Raw genomic sequence first — 20811 nt, forward strand, 5'->3', positions numbered from 1 at the left:
TAAACCACTAGGACTACAAGATAGTCCTTTGTAAAATACCCCCCTGGCCCAGATCTACTGTTTGCTAAACTGTCTGTCTCCTCCTGGTGCGGCCAGTTGCATCTCCAAATGTCCTAACAGCACCTTTCTGGACTGTCAGAGGCTTTGCAAGTCCAGCAGTGTTCAAACTAGAACCTCAGTGTTCAGGCTGTACTACTCAAAATGCATCATCACCTTTACTGCTTTTAGTGTCTGCAGCATATTTAGTTGGTTGGGATTTATGATAGGTGTCTTCCCTTCATATATTATTATGTATATATTTGGGGAGAGTATTTCAGAAATATAAATGATTCAGCTTCGTAAAAAAAAAAAAATTTAGATCCTGTAACAAAGTCCTTTAAAGTAACTGAATCAAAAGACTAAAAACACAAATAAAAATATAAAATACAAATCTGCAAATTAATGAATCCTATTTCCATCAAATAGAAGCAATGGAATCTTTGGACTATCATCCTCACATATAGGCATTTTACCAAATAAGACAACAGAAATTTGGATTTTAAGCAAATATGAACTTTAATGAAGAACAAGTACTAAAAGTAATACACTGTTTTCTTCAAAGTGTGCTATTCCTTGGGAATCTACCCATCTTCTTTCTGCCTGCCTGAATTCAGAAATGCAGGTGTAGCATAACATTTTACTCGAATTAAATGAGGTAGCTTCTTGTGTAGGAAAGAAAATTCAACACATCACAAAATAGAAACAAATACTTTTGCTTATAGCAGAGCTATAATTTGAATAGCATTAGCACATCTTAAATATGTCAGAATTTTTTTTACATGGGTACTTCAGTTGTATAAGAAGACACTAACAGCATTTAATTGATATGGGCATGCACATAAGTACAGCAAACTGCAAATACACAGCATTCCCAAGAAAATGAAAACAGGAGATTAAAATTCTTGGCTTTGTAAGACTGACAGATGTATATATTATCCAGGATTCTCTGATATCCCAAAGTCAAAAACATTATTAAAAAATGACTCTTCTTTTCCAAACAGCTCGGTTTGGTGCTCTGACTCCTGCACTGAGTGCACCTGGACCATCCTGGCTGCTAGACACAAACCGGGGGTCTTTCACATGTGTCCATTTCTGTGCTGTCGGTGCTCCCTGATTCTGTGGGGCAGTGAATTGTTGAGGAAGGTCCAACCCCCAGTACCAGACACCAGTTCAGAAGCTCCCCCTTGCTGACTCTCAAACAGAAGTGCTGCCCGAGAGCACCTATCTGAACATTTCCTAGGTTTCCTGAGAATTTCTTCAAATGACTACTGTATGCCACATACTTACATCAAAAGAGAAGTAAATATTATTTTATTACTAGACTCAGAGCAGGGATTTGCACTCAGTTTTTATCCTGCTTCCTTGTCTGCCTTAAACAGGGCTGGCAGGACAGGGCTGCCTGGCGACAACAGTGTTGTCTCAGAGAAGGCTCTAAAATCAGTGTCTGGAACAGGGCTTTTGCACCACCTGACTTCCCCTGCGAGCCTCCTAAAGTGCTTCTCAACTTGCATTCAGCAAATACACCGCATCTCACCTTTTGGCTATACCAGTAGTTAACCAGTTCAAGCAGCAGAGCATGAAGCAGAGCACAAGATAAAACTGCTGCTGAACCTGGAGCATGAGCAGCCAGCTGCAAGAGACCTGTAAAATGTCCCCTTGCCAGCAGCCGGGAGGCAGCTGTGACAGCCCAGGGTGAGGGAGTGGGGCCGGGAGGTGACAGAGAGCAGCAGGGCAACACCACCACGGGGTGGGTGGCAAGACCATGACAGCAGTGCTCTTGAAGGTTGATAATCCCAATGCTGCCACAGACAGCTGATTTAAAGGATAGTAACAGCAGCATCCTTATTACCGCCTTTGTTTTATTAATTGCAGGAATTATGAGTACCAGAAGGATGAGTGGATATGTCCAAAAACCAGGCCAATGTCTTATTATCCTTGATAATTAGCAAGCAAGTTTGCTGTAACTGTTCTGGACAATAGGCAGCACGCATATATACTCACAGTTCACGTCAAAAAAGTGTCTCGTAATTCTGCATTTGTGAAAAGCAGAAGTCTCAGAAATGTCACTGCCATTTACTAAGATAGGCAGGGATGGCAAACATCTGGAAAACATCTCATGGTTTAGTGGGACAAGGTCTTGTCCCTCCCTCCCATTCCTTTGGGTAAATAAAGGTCAAGTTTTAGTGGAACCACTACAATTCAGTTAGCCTCGTACCACAGTATTTGCAATGTAGAAAGACACTAAAGGCTAAAATAGGTATAAACCAGACATTTCATAAAACCAGATCTCCCTCACATGCTAATAGTAAGAAGTCTGATTTGGGGTGGTGGTGGAGGGAAGAGGAGTCTGACAAGTTATTTTAAGAAGTCTTGACTTTCAGAAACTGCTGAACATCCTGTCTTTTCAAAACTGCAGGCTTTCATAAATGCCTAAAGGTCATGAGATATTAAGGTACTGATCACATTTTTGAAAACTTCTAGACACAGCCTACTTATTCCTGGGAAACAACTGATTAACATTCAAAGATTGCGTGTGTGACTTCAAAACATTTCAATGACTTTCCACACGTCTATTTATTCATCACCAACGTAGATCTATTTCTTACAAAGACCTAAGACTACCCATATGCAATTACAACTTTAATATAATGAAAAAGCATATGAGGGCAGGTAGTTTCATAGGATCAAGGCATCACCTTCAATTGCATACATATCGGTAAGAAGATAATGGCCCAACTGAGTCTAATGCTCCTTTGCTTTCTTTTAATATTATACAATATTCAAACAAAGAATAGCCAGGCCTAATGGCCCATTAAATAGATAGTACTGAAGAGCAATAAATTTTTTTTGCAATTCATTTAACATCCTCAGTACAACTTAACTGGCTATGAATAAGATTATAAAACTTATTTCCATTGCAAAGGATATTTAAAACATACCACAAAGAATATGCAAATTTATTTTAAAATAAAGGAAACTATTAATATAGCAGATTATACCCCCAATCTTCACACTTTACAGCAGATAAAAGAAACAATTAGAGAAGAATAGTTTGTAAGAAGATGATGAAAAGTTCAGTTTTAGTTGCATCTAATGTGAAGGCCTTCTCACTGTGATTCTCACTATGACCAAACTAGGAATTCCTACCCCAAAGGAGCTTACAAACTTGATGTAAAATAAAACAAAACAAACACTTGAGGAAAAAAGCCAAACACCTCCATCAGTTTTAAATATATCATATTGCCAGATGCATGCTCTCCTTGCTTCTGTGCTACAAGAAAGCTGTGTATATAATGCTCTCAATCTACTGTACATTATTTCTCATTTACAGACTTGCATCATTTAAGGAATTCTTTCAGTTATTTTAGAGGCCCACAAATGTATGGATATTTCTTCTTATGTGCAATTTCTTACTTGTGACCAATATACATGACTGACTTTCTGCCTTTGTTGAAGGAAAGAAGACTGTGCTGGCAAGGCACCACTGGAAACTCACTCCAAATTACAGCCCTTCGATTTGTTTTCTCAAAGAGATCTGTCACTGCAAACATGAGAGGGATGGTCATGAATGGACAATTCAAAGGAAATAACTGAAAAGAAAAAGACATTCTGGAAAGAATGACTATCTAAAACCAGGAAATGTAAATGTAAACAAAAAAATTCTTGCAAGTAACTACAAGTGTGGCTTATATTTAACAGATCATAAGAGGGAAAAATAACAGGCTAAAACTTGAAATTAACAAATTGACCTCTACAATCAAAGATGAAGTTGAATTCTGATTTTATAATTACGCTCTCATCTTCCATTCCAAGATGCCTCCACCTTGCATGCGGTAGTTTCCAGTGACCCAAGAGATGCCTTCAAGTCTCATTTCATATTTTGTTTTGGAACTATTTTTCTCCTATTTCCATGAGAATTTATATCTTCCTGGAAAGATGAATGGTTGTATTTTGTTAAATATTTGCCTAGAAGTAGCCATCTAGGCCTGCCTCAGTTTTAAGTAATGTAGAAGAAAACCACTGACGGTTACGTAGAGCAGCTATATTATAAAACTGTTCTATTCACATCATGCACAAATGTTCAAAATTTACTACAGTGTATTCAAACCTCCCCTGCAAAAAAACCCAGTACCTTTGTATTCCAAGACACCTATTTTTTCTTTTATAGCAATAAAGTTTAAAGAACATTGTCTTATTTTACTTTCAGATTCTTAAAGTGATGAGACCATTCTCATTACCATGCTACTTACTCAAAAGTTTAAGTCCAATGTTAAGATCATGACTGCAGTACCACACATACCTGTCACTACATTTTTATTTTTTATTTTATTTTACATTTTTTTACCTCTGAATAATTTAAAAATAGATCTTAAAGTTCTGCCAATTTTACACCATTTCTAAAACATGCTTAGTAATTACTGAGGAGATATTTTTAATGCCTCAGTATGTTATTCACAAACCTAAAACCCATAGCCATGATTAAATTAAAGACTTCAGCATCTCATTATCATATTAAAGACTCTCAGTAGCTACAAACACCGCTGTTCAAAAAAGCCACACAAAGGAAACACTCATTTTGTATTTTTAATTAAAACCTTCAGACACAGTCTTGTGGCCACAGATACTGCCAAGCATGAGTGAAACATGCTGTCTTTCCAATAGGGCCACATGTTTTTTTGCTAAATATTTTAAAACCAGAGCCTTTCCTCAGCCCTCCTTTACTGCATCTTTGCAAACATATGATCTACGAATGCAGTCCACGCTGCAGGCAATAGTGTCAGTTCCAAATACGTCATGCTCTGCTGCTTCTTGATTTTCTGTTTCAGAATCAACCCAGGGCAAGCCTCTTTTATAATAGGCCTAATTAACACCCTGTGTTCTGCTCTGTTTTGATAGAAAAAACAGATTGCCTACAGAGTATTTCAAAATCAGATCTCTTTAAGAAAACATCAGCCTTTGGGTAAAAATAAAACAAAAGCTTTCTAAATACTGTCATAACAATTTAATTACCCTGACTTTTTCTTCACTTTTCTTTATAGGAATAACAGAAGCATTTTCACAGTACCATTTTGAGTATCAGAAAAAATGGCATCAGAAAAAACTAGTCCCCTTGTATAATGAAGCAGGGGAAAGAGGAGTTAAGCCCCCTTACAGGTCATGAGTTACAAATCCCATGTCAGAGCAGTAAAACAAAGCAAGAAGGGTGGGCGTCTGAATTCAACACATAGTGTCAGGCTCCAAGTTGATTATTATTATTGTTCAAATACAGCCTTAAAATTTTGCTCTTCTGATGTCAGCACTGAGCACATTAGCAGTTAAAAAGAAAAAAAAAAAATCAAATCGGATGTTAGGAAAGGTGAGAAGAAATTAGAAATTACTTAATGAGACTGCATTCAATCATTAGTACCACTTCAACACCATATGCATTTTCCCTCTTTCTCAAGGAGACAGAACTGGAAAAGGGACAAGAGAAAGGCAACTAAACAACCCAAGGTACAGAGTGAGCTGCTGTACTATCTAAAATGAAATAAACTAAGACTTTGCAGCCTCAATGACTAAGTGTATCATAAAGGTTTTTTAAAATTATGAGTGGTAAAAAAGTGAATAGAATTGGACTGACCAATATATTCAAAGGAATAGGCGCACCATTAGAATAAATAGTGCCACTTGTAAAAGAACTGATGCTACACAACACATCACTTAAACTTTGGAAAAGCTCAGCACTAAATGCTGGGCAGTAAATAATTACAGGTTCAAAAGTAACTGGGTAAATTCATGTAAGAACAGGCTATCAAGGGCTAATAAATGAGGAGATACCACCCTTGACCACATACTAGCAATACCAGGGCACTACCTGTGTGTCAGCCCCATCCCTATATTCTCCCATAGGCATCTGTTATTGTCCACAATTGGTGATAAAGTAATGGGCTAAGAACCTTGGTCTGTCTTGGCATTGATATAAGTGTCTTCTAGGAAACTGGGAAAAAAAAATAATCACTTAACTGCAATATAAAAGGAAAACTGTGTTCAATTACAGAAGCAAAACACATTGCTCGAGTTAGTTGGTCAGTCATCTGGAGTTAGTGCAGTAATGTGGCTCAAGGGAGCAGAGACCATTGCTCTTAACTATTTCAGGTTTGCTTATTTTTAAAGAATATTTGATTTTGGTGAAGTTAAGTATTTTCAGAAAAGCTTTGTTTACAAGTAAAGTCAAAGAACACTTAAAAACTTGCCACAAATTTATTCACAGATCCAAAAAAAAACTTTGCCAAAAAAAGCACCAGGCATTATTTCATTAGGCTGTTGAGTAACAGTTGAGTAAACAACACAATTTCCTGTATTTCAAAAGGACAGGGAAAAGAAACTCAAATGTTATAAAACACATAAAAATCAAACTGAGCTTTTAAAGCAGGAAGTGACTACTAAAACCATGGTCTCCAAATATGGTCCCCAGTTTTGGAGATATCACTATCTTCATGCCACATTCGAGTCCCTGATAATGGAATCACTGTCTGCCATTAAATAGTGCTCCAGTGACCTTAAAAAGGTGGTCAGGTAATGAAGGGATGCTTCTTGGAGGCTACAGAGCCATCTAACATGGGGGCTGGGGAATACATCAAGCAAGAATAATTAATGAAAACTAAAAATACAAAATTCTATATTAATTTTGTTTGTTTGTTTAAAAAAGAATGGCACAGTAGGCATTAGTGTAGAAAGGGTGTGAACAGAGTACTGCAGAGGAAGTCCATACTGCCATGGGATCCAACCCCACCATAACTTTTAAGAATCTCTCCTCTCAGAGACTGCTGGTTTTATCCAACATCAGTTCTTTAAAACCAACAAAATATGAAGAAATATAATTAAAGCATAAAGTTATAAGCAAATCATGTTTGTACCCAAATCTAGAAAACAAGTGTAAGGAAGCATCAGTGTAAAGCTACAGGATTGCTCTGTATTATCCAATAAATACATAAGGAAAGGCATATGTAAAAGAAAGATGTAAAAAAAAATACATGCGGAAAGATACATATAAAGAAAGGCATTCAGAGACTGCATGAGAATAAAGTTTTTTGACTGGTCCGGGGATAAAATAAACCCTTCTTATTAATACAAGTCTTTACTATGACATTTAGTAAGATAAAAAGGACTAGTAACTTCTATTTGAGGTAGATGTAATGAAATAAATCTAGTATTAAAGGTAAGCTAGAAGTGTAAAATTAATCTTCCACTTAGCCAAGAAAATAAGAAAAATATTTTCTGTAGAGAAAAAAATTACAAGATCTAAACATTCTGCAGACAAAACCATTCTTGAAAAAGTAAAAATAAACCCAAAACTTGCCTACCACCCCATGTTAAGGGTCTCAAGTGCAGGCACTCCACAGAGATGAAAGGACAGGTATCGCTACCGTAAGAACATGAGGCAGGACTTTTAAGGAAGTTAATCTGGCTTTCATCATCCCTGCACTGGAGGAGGGAATAGTGATTTCACTATTTTTGGCAGAAGAGTGGGCAAGCAGCCACCTTGAAATGGTCTTCAGTCTGAGTGTTACCCCTTTCAGCCCATAAATGTCACTAGTATTTTAGAATAAGATGGGACTTGAAAATAAGATGGAAACCTGCCATTTCATTGCACATGCTGTAGAAATCAATGTGGAAATTCAAAATTAGATAATGAAGTTGTGGGGTGTTTTTAAACCATTACTTCAGCAGATGGAAAAAGGCCAAGACTTGGGTCTTCTGTTCTAACTGTCAGCAGGGGTTACCAGCATTGTTACTGAAATGAAAGGACATGCGGTTCTTGTGCTTTATGGCAAACTTTCCATATGTGTGAGCACACCTAGAAGATCATGTCCTCGGGGAACAGAAAGAAGACTACTTACAAACCTCATTCTGCCTTAAGCATCTAATTATTTCACTTGGCCAAGATGGCAGAGCCCCTGTGCATATGCAAAACAGAACCTTTATCACTTCAGTATATTTTCTACAGAATAGTTGGTTGTTTAAATACCAAGATGGGTTTTTGGTAAACATGCAAAGCGCAGGCTGAGGAGAAACATTCAAGCCTTAACAGCCTCCCTGAGTCTATGTTAAATGAAAGGTAACCCCTTGCACTCAACTGTATATTGAAAGTGCCTTAGAGTGCAAATAGCTATGTGGTAAATTTATTAACCAGTTTAACTGAGCACCACGTTTGATGGGGACAATCATCTCTGTGCCCAAGACTTCTGGAATAAGAGAATTTGCGCCTTCTGTGCAACCTCCTGCAAGTTCCTGCATCACTTATTAAAATGGATCATCCTCTATTATGTTACAGTATAACAATAAAGACTAATTAAAAAAAAAAAGAAAATATTCCTTTGTTAATGAGTGGTACTATCTTGAAGTTGTCCTCTAGAGAGGACAGGAAGATATAAATACTATTTAAAAAAGCTAGAGTTTGTGTGTTGGAATAATCTACCAGAGATTAACTCTTTCTTTAGACTACTCTTTCAGCCACAGAGATCCATTTCCTTTTGACTTGTACTCAGTATTATGAATACTTTCAGAGAAGAGTAGGAAAGGAAATACTATGAATGGGAAATGTTTGCATAAGTGTATGGGAAATGCCAGGTATATTTACAAGATTTTATTTTCAAAAACAGGAGAGAAAAGAACACGGAAGAAATAAAAGAGACTACTACCACCCATAATAATGAAGACCTATCATTTGACCAAACAAATGAGATTTTCAACTGCTGAAAACAAAAGCCAGCCTTCACCTCAATGTTCCAGTAAGTTCATCTTTAAATGCATGCCGAGCTACACAACCTCAGCTGACAAAACTCTTCCCTGAAAATACAGTGAGCTCACTCTTAGGAAAGGCAAAGTAAAAATGTCTAGAACTAACCCCAGCAATCTGCTCTGTACATGAACAGAAGGAAAGGTATTGCTAGTTTGTTTGGTCAAGAAATTTTTAGCAGCTTATCCAATTGTGCTGCCATTAATTGATAAAGCCACTAATATGGAAAAAGACAAAACAATTGAAAATGCATTACTTGCAATCCTTTCAGGAGTCTCTCATGTCTACCAATAAAACAAATGGTTACCGTATCTTTAGCAACAAGGACCAGGAAGGCATGAGAGTTTAAAAAAAAAAAAAAGAAGCAGATTGTACATTTCTGTGATAATATATGGAACCATAGGACATCTAGTATGGTGCCACATTCTCCTCTGATGTCATATTCTCTTCTCAAAAAAGACTGAGTCTGTTGGTGATGAGAGGCATCATTTTAAAAATTAATTCTTAATGCCTCCAGTAAAATGTGTGAATGTCTGCAGCATGTGGTGCTGCACAGCAATCTGTTCCAGACACCCATCACTCATTCCCAACCATGAGTACCAAGTCTAAATGAAACCACTTGAGATTTACTGTCTGACTAAAATAAGAAAAAATGAGAGGCCCAATAATATTTACTCTGGAAATTTTGAAAGATGCAATGTGGTATCTCAAATTTTAAAGCGCCTGCTGAACGTCTTTACCAACTACACTCGGAGAGGAAACCAGTCTAGTTCTTAAAGACTCCCAGTCTTGTCCTATAAGTAGGAATACAGCTGCCAGTGTTGGCTTTCAATTAATGAAGGGAAAAAAGGAACTCCTGGATGAAACACTCATGGGCCTTAGCAATGGGATAAATGGACCAGGAAAGCTTAAGGATAAGCTCCCTACACTTTAAACAAGGCATAAGCTTTACTGCCTTGTGCCTTGAACAGTCATGACAGTGACCTGTACTGTTTTCTGGAAATTAAACAGCTATCACAAGATGGTGACAATCTACTCTCGGAGAGAATTTCATGGAACACGTATGGCCAAAACTAAACACTTCTGAAGACAACAGCCCCTACCTTTTATTTCTCAAGTGAATAATTCAAAATAAACACACAGAAACTCTTCAGGAATGAAATGAACACCAGCTGCATCTCATATGATTTGTTAGCTTCTACACATCCTTGAATCAAGGATCAGCATCTAATTGCATTTCTTCTGAGAGCTTATTAAAAAAGGTAACTTATCTGTGGGAGGCAGGAAGGCAAACACCACAGTTTAGTTTCTTTTTACGTCAAACATATTGCACAGTGGAGTGCAAGGCATCAAGGTCTGTCAAAAAATATATATTTTTTTGACACATTAGTACCAGAAGAGTGATGTCTAAGTGGATCCAAAGAGGAATCGTATAAAAATTACAGGTCCTTGGCAGGCAAATACAGATACATAAGCAGTCTGTTGCTTATGCTTCCAGGACACTCATACTATCCTGTAACCACAGAGGTCCAGAACTTCATAGTAGTCTCCAGATGAGAAAGAAACCTTGTTTACTTATGTTTTCAGGATTGTCCTGTAAAACACCTTCAGTGGCTTAGTCATCACTTGGAAAATTTCTGTGATTTAAGGCTCATAAAGACAAACAGACAAAAAACCCCACCCCACTCTTAATTCCAGAGTAGTTTTTCTGAAAAGTACTCTGTATTATTTAGGCAGCAGGACAAAGAATATGAGTGAGAAGCAGCAGAAGGAAGAACAAGGTGAGATGCAAGAAGTCCAACTGAAATCTAGCCTTTACCCCTCCTATTTCTCACCTGATAATTTCTTGACTAACTTTCCCACAAAACTCCCTTCCTTCTGGAAAATCTAACATGCGCTTTAATTTACTGTGATCAAGGGAGTGGGGCCAGAGGTTGCAAGCTAGTCTTGAAGTATAGTCTGTACCTGCAGCTGCAAAATCCACCACCAGCTGTAGAAATCAATGAAGAGCTCTCCAGTTAATGGATTTATGTTTAAAAGTAATCTAAAACAATGTGCAGTACAGAAAGAGATAAAGACTGAAGCAGAAGTTAGTCTCTCAGTGATCTTTGCTAAATAATGATTTGCTGAAAAAAATACTTCCATTAGCTCTTTGAAGTAAGTAAACTTCAGTCTTCAAAGGACCAAGTGCTTTATCTGTCATGCAGTCCAGCACCCAATTACAAACAAAAACTAAGCTGCTTTGTTCTTCATAACAACTAGGTTCTTAATTCTCAAAGATCTCAATACCATGATGTTTCAATACATAATTAGTAATTACTTCCTATAAATTGCAACAAACTTCTGCAACACAATAGAGCTACAAGTACAAATTTACAATTCATTCTTTCATAAATATTTTATATTATTAACGACTCAGATAATAGGTTTTGACATTTAAAAAAAATTCTGTTATTAAGTTCTACTAGGGAATAGCCTGCTACTTTAAAAGTTTTGAAAATATAATAAGCATATATATTCATATTCTTTTGCAATAGAAAATAGATTTCATGAGATAATAATTTCATCATCTTATTCCAAAACTATTTCCAACTAAAGATGACAAATCAGAAGAAAAAAATGTGGCAAAAGGTGCTAGGATGGTCGTATCTTCTAGGTTTGTTTGTTTTGTTTTTTCAGATCAGTCATCTGGAAAGTCATATGAAAAGATTTGTTCTTTCTCACAAGGTAAGATGCTTTAAGGGCTTTGGAGAAAGAGGAACTTTTTTAGTACTGCTCTTCTCTGAGAGCCACTAGGATCAGACTAGGATCAATTCTCACTACTCTGCTTCCCTTTGCTTGCCCAGTAAGGACCCAATATTCACTTAATGGACTCCTCTAACACGACAGAATTTATCAACATGACAGCTCAAAAACCTGATACTTGAAAGCCCTAATATCCCTCCAGAAGCATGCAGCCTACACTCAAACCAATGTGAAGAAACAGTCCCAGGTACCTGCTGTTTTTGACCTCTTGAGCTGCAGAGAACAGCACTGAATCATGATTAAAGCATTTTAAAAGTTACGAACCTCTTTCTAAAGGTACAATACCCATACAAGAGATTCTTTTTGACACCAGTGAACAAGAGAAAAATGAAGATTGCCTGATATCCCATGTGAGGCTAGAGACTGAAGAAGAGAAAAAAACTTCTCACCTTTTTTCCATCATTCCCTTCCACCATATCCAGAAGGTAGCCACACTCAGCTGGGGCTGAAACCCTCACCTCTAACTCAGGAACATTCATCAGTCACCAACTTCTGAGTTGCTTCAGTTCATCATGAGAGTGATTAAAACAGTTCCCTCAAAACAAATAATGTGACATGTCGCTCAACACCCTCCAAAGGCAGATTGGCTCAGTTTTTCCTCAACTATTACTCAACTGTCAAACTTGCCACTTCTCTTGACAAAATACCAGTGTGCATTCTGACTTTATTCGCAGACAACAGAGCAGTGGTTGAGCTTGACCAGTCTTAGGAGAAGCTGGTGTCAAAAGGGGTGTGGCAGAAGAACCTGTACTACTCTGTGTCCATTGAACTGATTTCTTAACACAGAAATGTTTTAAAGAAAGTGTGAGAGACTGGAATAGGTAAATTTCTGGTAAGTGAAGACTGACAGGTGGGAACAAACTAGAGGAACTTCTGTAGTTAGCTACGAGAAAATTCTGAATCTTTCCAAGCATATTCTGGGTTAGTAACTAGGTTACAAAATCAAGAAAAAACCCCAAACAATAGTCAAAAGGCATTGTAGTTCCTCAATCAGGAGGAAAACAAGATGTAGACACATAGTTGAAGTGACAAAATTCAATGTTGTCAAAAGTCAATGCTGAGATGAAACACATCAAAGAGGTGTGAATGAGAACAGTAAGAAATCTAAAAGTAACTTGTGAGCTACAGATGAAGAATCTGAGTTCTTCCTCTTTTTTCAATGGAAGAGTAAAAAAATACTTTGAAACCTGGTTCAAACTGGCTATGCCCATCAATACTGACTCAAGGGCATCACACATCAATCTGTATCATAAAAAATAGGCTAACAGCTCCCACGAAGAAAACAGCAGCTGTGCTTAGCTCTCAGGAGAGAGAAAAAAAAAGAAAAAAGAAACCTAAGGAAGAAGAAAGGAACGTGGATATCTGCTTCTCAGTTATGCTAAGCAAACCAGTTCATCTTAATTTGTGCATACTATTGCATCTCCCAACAGATACAGCTTTGCTCTGTTGTTCTACAATTTAACTGAAAGTGTCAGATCTCATAAAAAGAAGTTTGTGGAGGCTGTCGAAGAAGAAAATTAGAACGCATCACCTACAGGATGCACGTGCTACTATATTTCACGTAGTTTCCTACATCTTAGGGAAAATGCAGAACAACTACAAGGGAAAACAGTCTTCATGGACAACTGATGTATGAATGATCTTTTGGATTTCATTACAGCATTTTAACTTAAATAGATTTTTAAGTCTAGACAGCTCTTCACATTTTTCTTTCCATTTTCTCCTTCAAATCTTCCTTTACACTCTGCTTTAACTTGCAACCTTCTTCTGAGCATTTGCTCTCTATAAGGGCAAACAGTATCTGACTCAAAACATGCTGTTTTAATGAAAAAAACCAGCATATAGAATAATTTCAGCATACATGAATATAACAGTTATTATATATATCCATAAAAATACATGAGAAAAAAGAAAACTTACACTTTGGTTAAACATACTTCTGTGTTCCTTTTGTAAATGTGATGTTCTGGGTGTACTACATTACTCATAGCAGTAGCATATAGTAGGGTAATAATCATCTAAGGATCAAGACTACAAATTCTTGGATTTATACCACTGAGTTTTTACAAGATATCCTGGCAACTTCCTCTTGAAGTATGAATATCCTTAAAATATGACATACATTTGTATTGCCTAAGGTCTATTCCCATGCAATACAAATGCTCAAACATCAGCAGTAATGAACAGGATGACCTCTAATCTACAGAATTTGTTCTGCTCTTGGGATGCTACATAAATCAGTTATGAAGAAGTTGCCAAAGTCTTACTAAGTGCTTGAAAGCTCTGCCTAGATGGAAGTAACAGAATTAAATTTAGGATCTTTTTGGATGCCAGTGTCCAAACGCAAATACTATGTAACCATGTAACGTTCACCCCAAACCAGGTGGTTTTATTACTGACTTATATAAAATATACTCCCAGACTCTAATGCTATTTTACACAAAATGTAAAATCTCCCCATCTTTCCAAATATCATCAAATATTAAGGATAAATCAAGGCCTTTTCAAAACAACCTATATTACTCATTTCACTCATGTGAGAAATCTGGCATGAAATTCTACTGGAGATGCATTGTAGCCATAAGGAAGTTATTTGCAAATACCGGCTTCCACCCAACATGGATGAATCCCTTAAGTTTCCTATAACTGAGAAAATGTTAGGCCTGACAACCTCACTTTTTCTCTTCCCAAACAGCAACTCTTTGCTAGCACTGACATCTTAAGCAGCTACTGCCCCATTCCTTTTACTGTGCTGCGCTAGAGATTTATTTTTGGCCAGGTCTGTTTTCCAAACCAGTTCACGGCATGTCTGCACAGACACGCATATCAATGCAATGGAAGGATGGGAGGGGAGAAAATACATCAAACCAAGTTCCATGGTAAACATCGGATCTGAATCATGGTGTGCAGGAGGTGTTGCTCCCCCTTGACTGCGTGCAGAGGGAGCCCAGAGAGATTTGTTTCCCTGGGTTCCCCTTAGCCAACGAAGTTCCAGTTGCATCACAGCTACAAAAATGGCAGACTGCTATGAGACCTCAACCATGGCAATAACCAGGCCAAGAAATATTTTGTGAATCTTTTGCTGCTCTCTGTGGATACATCTTAATTAGCTGGTTATCCTGCAGCGGAGCTGCTTAATTTACTTTATTGTCGCTATTTATACTTGATAATATTGCAAGAAATTCTTCTGCTGACCTTGAATCTTTATACCTGGTTGTGTTGACAAGGTGACAGATTCCTATCCTCCAAATACGTCATTCATCTTTAAATAAAAGATGCACATTGCACAATTTCTTCCCTTTTACAAAGGAAAGGGTTTGATTTTTAACACAGGACAATGGCTTGAACACTCCATTATTGCTAGGTGCTCTCAGCAATGTGAATGGTCAGAATACACAGGTGAAAATTTCCCCATCTTTGTATCTATGAATCGATCTAAATGAATACAAAAACATGTTCAAGATACATAGACAGAAAATGATTCCAGGAACAAGTGAAGTTACAGCAGCCTTTTCAGAATAAGTGAAGAGCTTAAAAGGAAAGACCATATACATATATTGGAATATATTTTAAGGAAGTTATGCTGGAGAGATTTAACCTAATTACTTAATTCCTCTAGAGTCAAGCAATCTCACTGAGGCAATATTACTTTTAGGATAAAGGGCAAATCATGTATAAGTCCCATACAACTCATGATACTTCAAACATGGTATTTACCATTAAAATAATGCACATGTAAAATATGTAGTTTTGTCCATTACTAAGAAACCAACGGATATACTTAAGACACTTTAGAAAAATAATGAGAAAAAAAAATAATATGTAAGTAAATTAATTTGAAAATGCAAGTATTTAAAGCAATGATTTTACCCTCTTTTGCTGAATTGCTTGATATTGTAAGTATTTTTTAAAAAATAAGTTTTCCAGGATATGTAAAATATAGCTGCCTTCATAACAAGATGCTATGCTATACCAATGAAAACACACTGCATTGGTAGCCTTCATGGAAAGTGACTGAATAAAATTATTTGTAACACAGATACTTTCAGAGGTTATTAAAATTGTTGCGCTTTATCTGAAGAGACTGGGAAGAAGGGAAGACTTTGCAGAGCTCCCTCCCCTTTCCAACAGGGCAGGCAAAAAATACCCCTCTGATTTACCTAGGAAAAACTGAGTTACTTCTTCCTATGAAATCAGAACAGGAATATCTTTAAGTCTGTGTTTTCATTAATTACACACTAACCTGCATTCTTTAGGTGGCAAACAAAAAGAGGAAAAGCGTTAGAAGTAGTATTTCCCATAGAAACAATTGCCTGTCAAACAAAGCATAAAAAGACAAAAGGCAGAAACACTGTTTCAGCTTGAATGCCTTAATGTCACCATTTGTCACGCAGCACTTCCTCCGAAAACCCCAAAGTACAGTTAACTCTACTCCTCTTTACACCACACACTTCCTCCACTGGTACAGGATTAAAATGTGCAGGGCCTGACAATGAAACAGCAGAGCCATCGCACATTGTTATGCAACTCACTGTCTGCAAGGGTGGCTCGTAGCTCCTTCTTTATTCAGCAAGTGCCAAGTGCATGTTTAATCAATGTCACAGCTCACCACCGTGTGCAGCTAAAGCCACTGTCATTCCTCTCTTCAGATGTGCCTGGCTAAGTTATGCAATGCTCCGAAGAATACCTTGCCGTTCTTTCCAGAGGCTCTGAACGCAGGTGTGAGACAGCGTTCACACTACTGCCACTAAGGCAGACTTCTTTTCATCCTTTTCCAGGCTGGACTAAAATTACATAGTGTGACTGCACGTACTTCGCTGCATTTGGAATTACAGCATGTCAACGTGAGAAAGCCTCTTCAGACGGCTGCCACAAAGAGTAAATCAAAGGCTGGGTTTTTCTGAAGTCTTAATAAATAACTAAGTATAACTGAATAAAACCAGAAGCTGTTTGGGTTTGTTTGGGTTTTTTTTTTGGTTTTTTTTTTTTTTTTTTTTTAAAGACAAAACTGAACAGCATGCATTTCATTGCTCTGCATCATCTGAGGAAAAAAATCCTCAATTTTAATGAGAATTAGTCAACAGCGAGGATCAGTACCAGAAAGGGTTTTACTGTTTTTTGACTACACTTGCTTTACTGGATTACTGAGAGAGGAGGCCAGACATTTGGAAGATTCTGTAACATTATCATCCTCACCGATAAACTTCTTCATCAAGGAACTGTTCATGCTCCTATCTGGTCTGTCTCAGTGAGGACAGCAGCCCCTTCATGAAGATAAAAGCCTGGTTTGCCACTGAATCGACGAGTAAGAAGCATGTCTGATGACATTTTATTCCTGATGCAATGTAGGGTAAGAAACAATTTTTTTTTTTAACCTTTCTGTGAGATATGCTCTGAGCTGATGGTTTTAATTAGACTCACAGCAGAAATATGTCTATCTCCAATGATTAAAGATGTTTGCCAGGAGAGAAAAATGCTATTGCACCATAAAATGTGATTGCAAATCTTCAGTAAATTGGGATTATCTGAACTAGTGGAAATCCCAATCAAATTTTGGTTTAATGTTAGAAATTTCTGATCAATAAGGCTAAAACAGCATAGCAGATTATAAGTAATATCGACATCTCAGCCACCAGTGAACATAATTTTACACAAAGTATGTTTCTAGAGGATATCTGACTACAAATTAAGAGTCCAAGAGCAGCTAAGTAATAGAGACGACCTGTCAACTTCACTTTTGTAACAAAAAAGGTAATAAATCATACAGGCATCTGTAAATATCTATCTCAAATCCTTATAGTGCATAGAATTTTGTTACAATAAAGTACTCCTGTCCTTTGGCATACTGCAATAATAAACATATATAATAATAACAACCTTTATATATGAAGAGACAGACATTTTCTGTTAAATGTTTACTGTTGCATGGATGTCCAAAAGCTGATCTATTAAACAATTAAAAGGAGAAGATCTCACCTGCAATTGCCTGTTTAGGGCTCACTGGCCAAAAAAAGACTGTGATACTATAATTAAGGAGGCATATTTTCCTTGTTCAAAAACAGTAGACATGAATATTTCCAACTGTTTTTGTCCTGTGACAGTTAAATATTTAACAGCTGAAAATTCACATAATGTCCCCAGGCATTTCAGAGTATCTGGCAATGTCCACATACCTGCTTTCATCAATTTAATGTTTCATAAGGAAACAAAATAGCTGTCTGAAGACAAATTTTAAATTTCTTTTATAATAAAGCATATTAATTGGCTTGAAGCATCAAGCTATTTTTCACTCCTATCAAATCTGTATCTACAGAGCAATTACTTTTAACATGGACACGTTCATACAAAAAGAAAACAAAGAGGAATACATCTCAGCATTAAGAAATATTGTGTAAAGAAGTACAGAATTGTTTTTTAAAAGATCAAAGCTTGCATGTTTGTCAGACCAGATTTACCATTTGCTTTCTTTCTTCTAGCTAGCTGCCAGAATACTGGTGAAGGTATTTGCAGGAAAAATGGGGACCTCTGCCATCACAACACTGGAAGATGTAAAAAGGCAAGAGGAGAAAGAGGAAAAAGAAGAATCTGTTTTAGCACTGCTTGGGATTATTGGAACTGTGCTCAATTTATTTGTTATCGTTTTTGTGTACATCTACACTACACTTTGATGACATTTTTGAACATCAATTGCACAGCACACAGTGCAAAGACCAGCGACGGTAAGAATGATTTCTAAATTTAAAGCAAAAAACCCCACTGTCTGAAAAGATTATCAAAAACATTCCAGAGCAAAGTGTCTGGCTAAAGGCACTGCATCAATGACTGCTAAATGTATCTGCGAGCCCAGCTAGGGTTCTAAATTACGTAAATGAAGGCAGATGATATTCAACTTCTCATTGATAACAGATGAAATCCAAATAGCAGAAACAGAGATGGCACTGTTTTACTCCCAGCAAACATGCAAGACACAGGAAATGTAAGCAAACACTGAAAACAATCAGAAGATAGAGATTAAATATATGAATACATATAAGCAAGCCCCATGATGCTTTCTATGGTTTTGTGCAATATGTCTCTTCATAGCTGAGACCCGAAAACAGACAAAAGGGTTTTATTTTTAGATCACCATAATCTAGGCTTATAACTTACACTAATGTATAAGTGTGGAAACAGGAACTGTTATACCAAAAATTGTAATATTATAAATAAAATTTTAACTATTGACTATATTCTGCAGCATTTTTGTTAGTCTTGTGAAAAGCTGAAAAAGGTTACATTTTCTTGCCTTTACTGAATCTGTATTTGAAATCATCATGCTATACTATGTGCTTTTCTAATTAAAAATCCTTTGAAGTGGTGTGAAAAAATAAAGAACAGTTTCAGTACTTCTTTTAAGTAATATTAATAATTACAATGACACGCTAATACATATTCTCCAAATGAAAAAAAATCTTGCTACATTTTCTATATCACCATTTTTAGAACGTGTTTAACATAAGTCAAATACAAATTTCATGTTTTCATCCTGATGCTTATTTTCAATTAAAATAAAACTTATCACACAAGGATTCGTGGTGTTGCATGGAAAACAGGTTTAATGATCTTTGCCCAGAAGAGTGTACTCTCTCCTTCTGGAAAAGGTCCTGAAGATATTTTCCCTTTTTGTACCGTTTATGATTGAGGCCTAGAATTGCAACTCTTACGCACACTTCATGGAACATGCAGTTAGACTTCTGAAATTAAAACTATTTCCATGTTTTAAATTAAACCTATGTATGTCTTTGAATTAGCTCCAAAGCTGCAGACAGTCTGAGATCATGTAAGTTTTTGTATACATGAATATATCTCACATTCATCTTCTAATAGAAAAGCTACTTTTGAGAGCTTATGATTAAAAACACAGTAGAAAAAACACACCAAAGAAAGGGAAACACTGATTTTAATAAATACCGTTCTTAGTATTACATGTGCCACAAAGGAGCAACGGAGGAGCTGCAGTTCTGAAAATCAGCTCAGTTCCTTCTCCTAGGCTGCAAAGCTACATCCAGCCCTTCCATAAAATGCCAAGCAAAGAAATACATCCCTTGTATAGGTGATAGCTTATTACTGTATAGAACTTCATATCTGCTAAACCGACCGAGCCTTTGGAAGTCACTTTAAAACAAGCACATGCATAAAATAAGGTCAGGGATCTAGACCAGAATGAATTTGGCAATGATATTTCAGTCAGCTGCAGAAACTATGCTGTAACACTGATTTATGGATGAAAGAGGTGGAATACGGTATATTCTGGTTTTGCAACTCTGAGTCAATACTGGCTCAACCAGAAGAAACGATAAACTGAGCTGAGGCTGCACTGGAAGGAAGCATGGACAGACAAGAAAACTTATTCACTGTCCATAGTCTACAGCAAGTCTCTAGTATTGTATACTCATTTTCAGTATATGAAGCACCAAAGCATTCTGTAAAATTAAGCTACATTCTAGAGGAATTATGCAGGTTATTCATGTTTATTTAAACTGTAGAAGAGAGTCAATACATTATTAAATTTTTCAATGTACTTCTTGTATCTACATACTTATGGGTATTATTGCATTAATCTCATAATACAAGGATATTTGAGATGGGTCTTAAAATGAGAGGTTACAAGAACCTGAAAACTGAACAGAAATATGAAAGTCAGGTAGAAACTACTGCTGTTTATTTTGATCCTGAAGTTATTTAAAACTTGTAAATTCTGTGAAATAAATAAACAGTTTTATTTCATGTCATTTCAGTGCATAGCTCTCTTCTCAAAGTTGTGAATCAACTAGTACTCCAGCACTGGAGTGAGATACTGCACCTTTTTTTGTAAACACTTCCAACAGCAAAACAGATAAAAAGCAATCCCAAAGTTATAACCAAACGTGTCAAAGGTTCAGCATCTTTCTGTTACCAATGAATGAGTTCATTAACATTAATGAAAACTAGTGGAACTTTTAATTTCAGTAATTATATACTGTCTATATAAACTGCCATTGTACTTCTAATTTCAATTATAGCAAAAGGCTTTGACCCTCTGAAGGAAGGCACAGGGTAATAATACCATTAGAGACTGCCCGGATGTACAAGTCACATTTTATTTTAAAACAGAAGGCTAATATCCTCTCTTAACAGGTAATACTTGTGCTCTATATGCATGTGGACTT

At 36.6% G+C, this 20811-nt stretch overlaps 1 protein-coding gene and 1 long non-coding RNA gene across 7 annotated transcripts in view; one reads left to right on the forward strand and one right to left on the reverse strand.

Moving 5' to 3' along the window:
• BIRC6 (baculoviral IAP repeat containing 6) overlaps positions 1-20811 on the reverse strand; it is a 186551-nt gene that overhangs the window by 26502 nt on the left and 139238 nt on the right. Inside the window, exon 66 of one of the 6 annotated variants that reach the window (XM_074818253.1) lies at positions 18090-18162. The exons of the other annotated variants lie outside the window; for them this stretch is intronic. Coding sequence (XP_074674354.1) covers positions 18155-18162 — 8 coding nt within the window. The 3' untranslated portion in view covers positions 18090-18154. Of the gene's footprint in view, positions 1-18089; positions 18163-20811 lie in introns of those variants that run through there. 6 annotated transcript variants of the gene reach the window in all.
• Positions 15212-18850, forward strand: LOC141920825 (uncharacterized). The gene is made up of 2 exons (XR_012622458.1): positions 15212-16973; positions 18100-18850. It is a non-coding gene; the product is annotated as an uncharacterized LOC141920825 (long non-coding RNA).

This window comes from Strix aluco, chromosome 3 (genome assembly GCF_031877795.1).
Source record: "Strix aluco isolate bStrAlu1 chromosome 3, bStrAlu1.hap1, whole genome shotgun sequence".
Taxonomy (NCBI): domain Eukaryota; kingdom Metazoa; phylum Chordata; class Aves; order Strigiformes; family Strigidae; genus Strix; species Strix aluco.